Source organism: Myotis davidii, unplaced genomic scaffold, assembly GCF_000327345.1.
Source record: "Myotis davidii unplaced genomic scaffold, ASM32734v1 scaffold826, whole genome shotgun sequence".
NCBI lineage: Eukaryota > Metazoa > Chordata > Mammalia > Chiroptera > Vespertilionidae > Myotis > Myotis davidii.
Window position 1 is genome coordinate 1,508,868 of NW_006297142.1, and position 2,335 is coordinate 1,511,202.

The following is a 2,335-nucleotide window of genomic DNA, read 5'->3' on the forward strand; positions in this document are numbered from 1 at the left end:
CCCCGCAGCGGCAGGCTGCTCTGGCTCCCCTTGACCTTGACTCTATTCTGCTCACGGTTACGGTTACTGGATCCTGTCCGGGGCCGGGCTCTAGGACAGAGGGACAAGCCAGCCCCAGGCCCCCAGCTCACAGGCTGGTGGGACGCTGCCCAAGGAGCGGGCCGTTACAGTTCAGGGTGCGGGATGGGGGGCATCCGTGGTGCCCGCAGCACAGTGGCAGCGAGCTCAGCCTGGAAAGGCAGGGAGAGGCCGGGCCTGCAGAGGGTGTCTGATAACAGGAAGAGCTGAGTCCCCCCAGCTGCAGGCCTCGAGGCAGAGACTTACCTGCTCCAGGGCCCCCCGCCCCTGAGGATGCCCCCCAAAGTGCTCCTGGTGGGGCTGCCTTCCCTGAGCCCCCTGTGAGTCCCCTCAGTCACCTCCCGTGTTCCTTCAGGAGGTGCCCTGCTCACGCCCCCTTCCCCGGGGTCTCTGGCCGGGACAGGTCATCGTGCTGCGGGGGCTGGTCTTGCCGGAGCCCAAGGAGTAAGTACAGGACGGAGGAGGGAGGGCATCCCTGTGCCCGGCCAGGCTCCAGCTTTACACGCATTTGCCTCTTAGTCTGCAAAGCCGCCATTTAACCCCGTTTTACAGACGAACAGACAGAGGAGTCAGCTGGTCAGGGTGGCAGGGCTGGCACAAGGAGGCTGGGACTGGGGCCAGGACCCAGCTGCCTTCGCCGCCCCAGCAGCCCCGGTTCTGGGAGTACCTTCCAATCCGCTCATCGCAGGCCCTGCCTGGGGCTCGGGACAGGCCCTGGAGAGGCGCGGGCTGAGGCCCGAGAGGTGCGACCTCCAGCGGCGACACAGCAGGTGTAGGAAACACAGCGGGCGGCCCCAGAGAGGAGGCCTGGCGCTGGGAGTGGGGACCTGGAGGGACATGTAGTTGCCTAACTTCTCCCCCTGGGGGCACTAGTGCTCCATCCCCCCAACCCCGCCTCCTCTTCCTGTTCCTGGAATCGCATTGGATTCCCTGGCTTTGGGGGCCACGCTGCCTCCTGGGTTTGACTCACAGTCACTAACTGCAACTTCAAGGCATTCCTTTCCCTTCCTACCCTCAGCTTCTTTGCCTATGAAAGGGGTGTTAACAGGGCTGACTTCAGGGCGGGGTGAAGGCTCCTAAATGTGCCAGGCACAGCTGGTGTTCCACGGTGCTGCGTATCTGATTTCCCGAGGAGGAGTTGGGGGACACCTCGGTGCTCCCACTCTTCCGCTGGCTCTGTGACTGTGTTTGAGGTCACTGACCTCACTCAACCCCGCCCTCCTGCTCCAGCCCTGGACAGCACGGACCTCAGAGCCAGGCTCGGCTGGGCTGGGCTCCTGATTTTGCCTCCTACACGGGGTGGCCTGGGCAGGTCCCACACCTCTGAGTCAGAGGTCCCGAGTTTCCCCACCAAGAAAAAAAAGGAGAAATAATTCCAACCATATAGGGAATGGTTCCCAGGGATAAAGAACACCCTCCCCTGTCCCCCCAAAAACGTGGAGGCCTGAGGCCAGGCTCCTAGTCTAGCTCCGAGTCCCGTGGTTATCAGTGACAGGGCAAGTGATTTAGCCGCTCTGTTGCCAGGCATGAATGCGGGCCCTCTGAGGCCTGACAGGTGGCAGGAGCAGGCTGGGGGGCTGGGGAGTGGAGAGCATGTGTCCAGAGACCGTGCATGACAGATTGGATCATTTTGAAGGAGAAGCTGGGAGCCATCTCTCTCTCTCTTTTTTAATATATTTTATTGATTTTTCACAGAGAGGAGGGGAGAGGGATAGAGAGTTAGAAACATCGATGAGAGAGAAACATCGATCAGCTGCCTCCTGCACATTTCCCACTGGGGATGAGCCTGCAACTGAGGTACATGCCCTTGACTGGAATCGAACCCGGGACCCTTGAGTCCACAGGCCGACGCTCTATCCACTGAGCCAAACTGGTCAGGGCGTGGGAGCCATCTCTTATACAAATGCTCGCAGCTGCGGAACAGGGAATGACTGGAGAGTGGAAGAGTAGCGCGGACCGGCCAGAGCACTTTACAGGCCGCCTGGGCCGGGCCTCCCACATCCAGGCTCAGCACAGTGGCTGCAGGCAACGCCGCCACGGCCGCTGTCGCTGGTTTTCGGAAAGCAGCTGTGGCTGGCCTGGGACAAACGGGGCGAGCATGTGAGGGCGCGGGCCTCGTGTGCCCTGGAAGTGTGTCCTCCTCCTCGGACCCATCCCCCAAGCACTGAGGATCTGGGGGTTTGGCGGCAGCCTCAGAGAGCTCCCCCAGAGCTCCCTGGGCCTCCGGAGGGAGTCAGTACGCACTGGCTGTGCTGGG

At 61.9% G+C, this 2,335-nt stretch overlaps 1 protein-coding gene across 2 annotated transcripts in view; it reads left to right on the forward strand.

Moving 5' to 3' along the window:
* LGALS12 (lectin, galactoside-binding, soluble, 12) overlaps nucleotides 1–2,335 on the forward strand; it is a 9,238-nt gene that overhangs the window by 4,235 nt on the left and 2,668 nt on the right. For both annotated transcript variants that reach the window (XM_006772770.2, XM_015569828.1), the window contains exon 7: nucleotides 434–522. In XM_006772770.2, coding sequence (XP_006772833.1) covers nucleotides 434–522 — 89 coding nt within the window. The remainder of the gene's footprint in view (nucleotides 1–433; nucleotides 523–2,335) is intronic.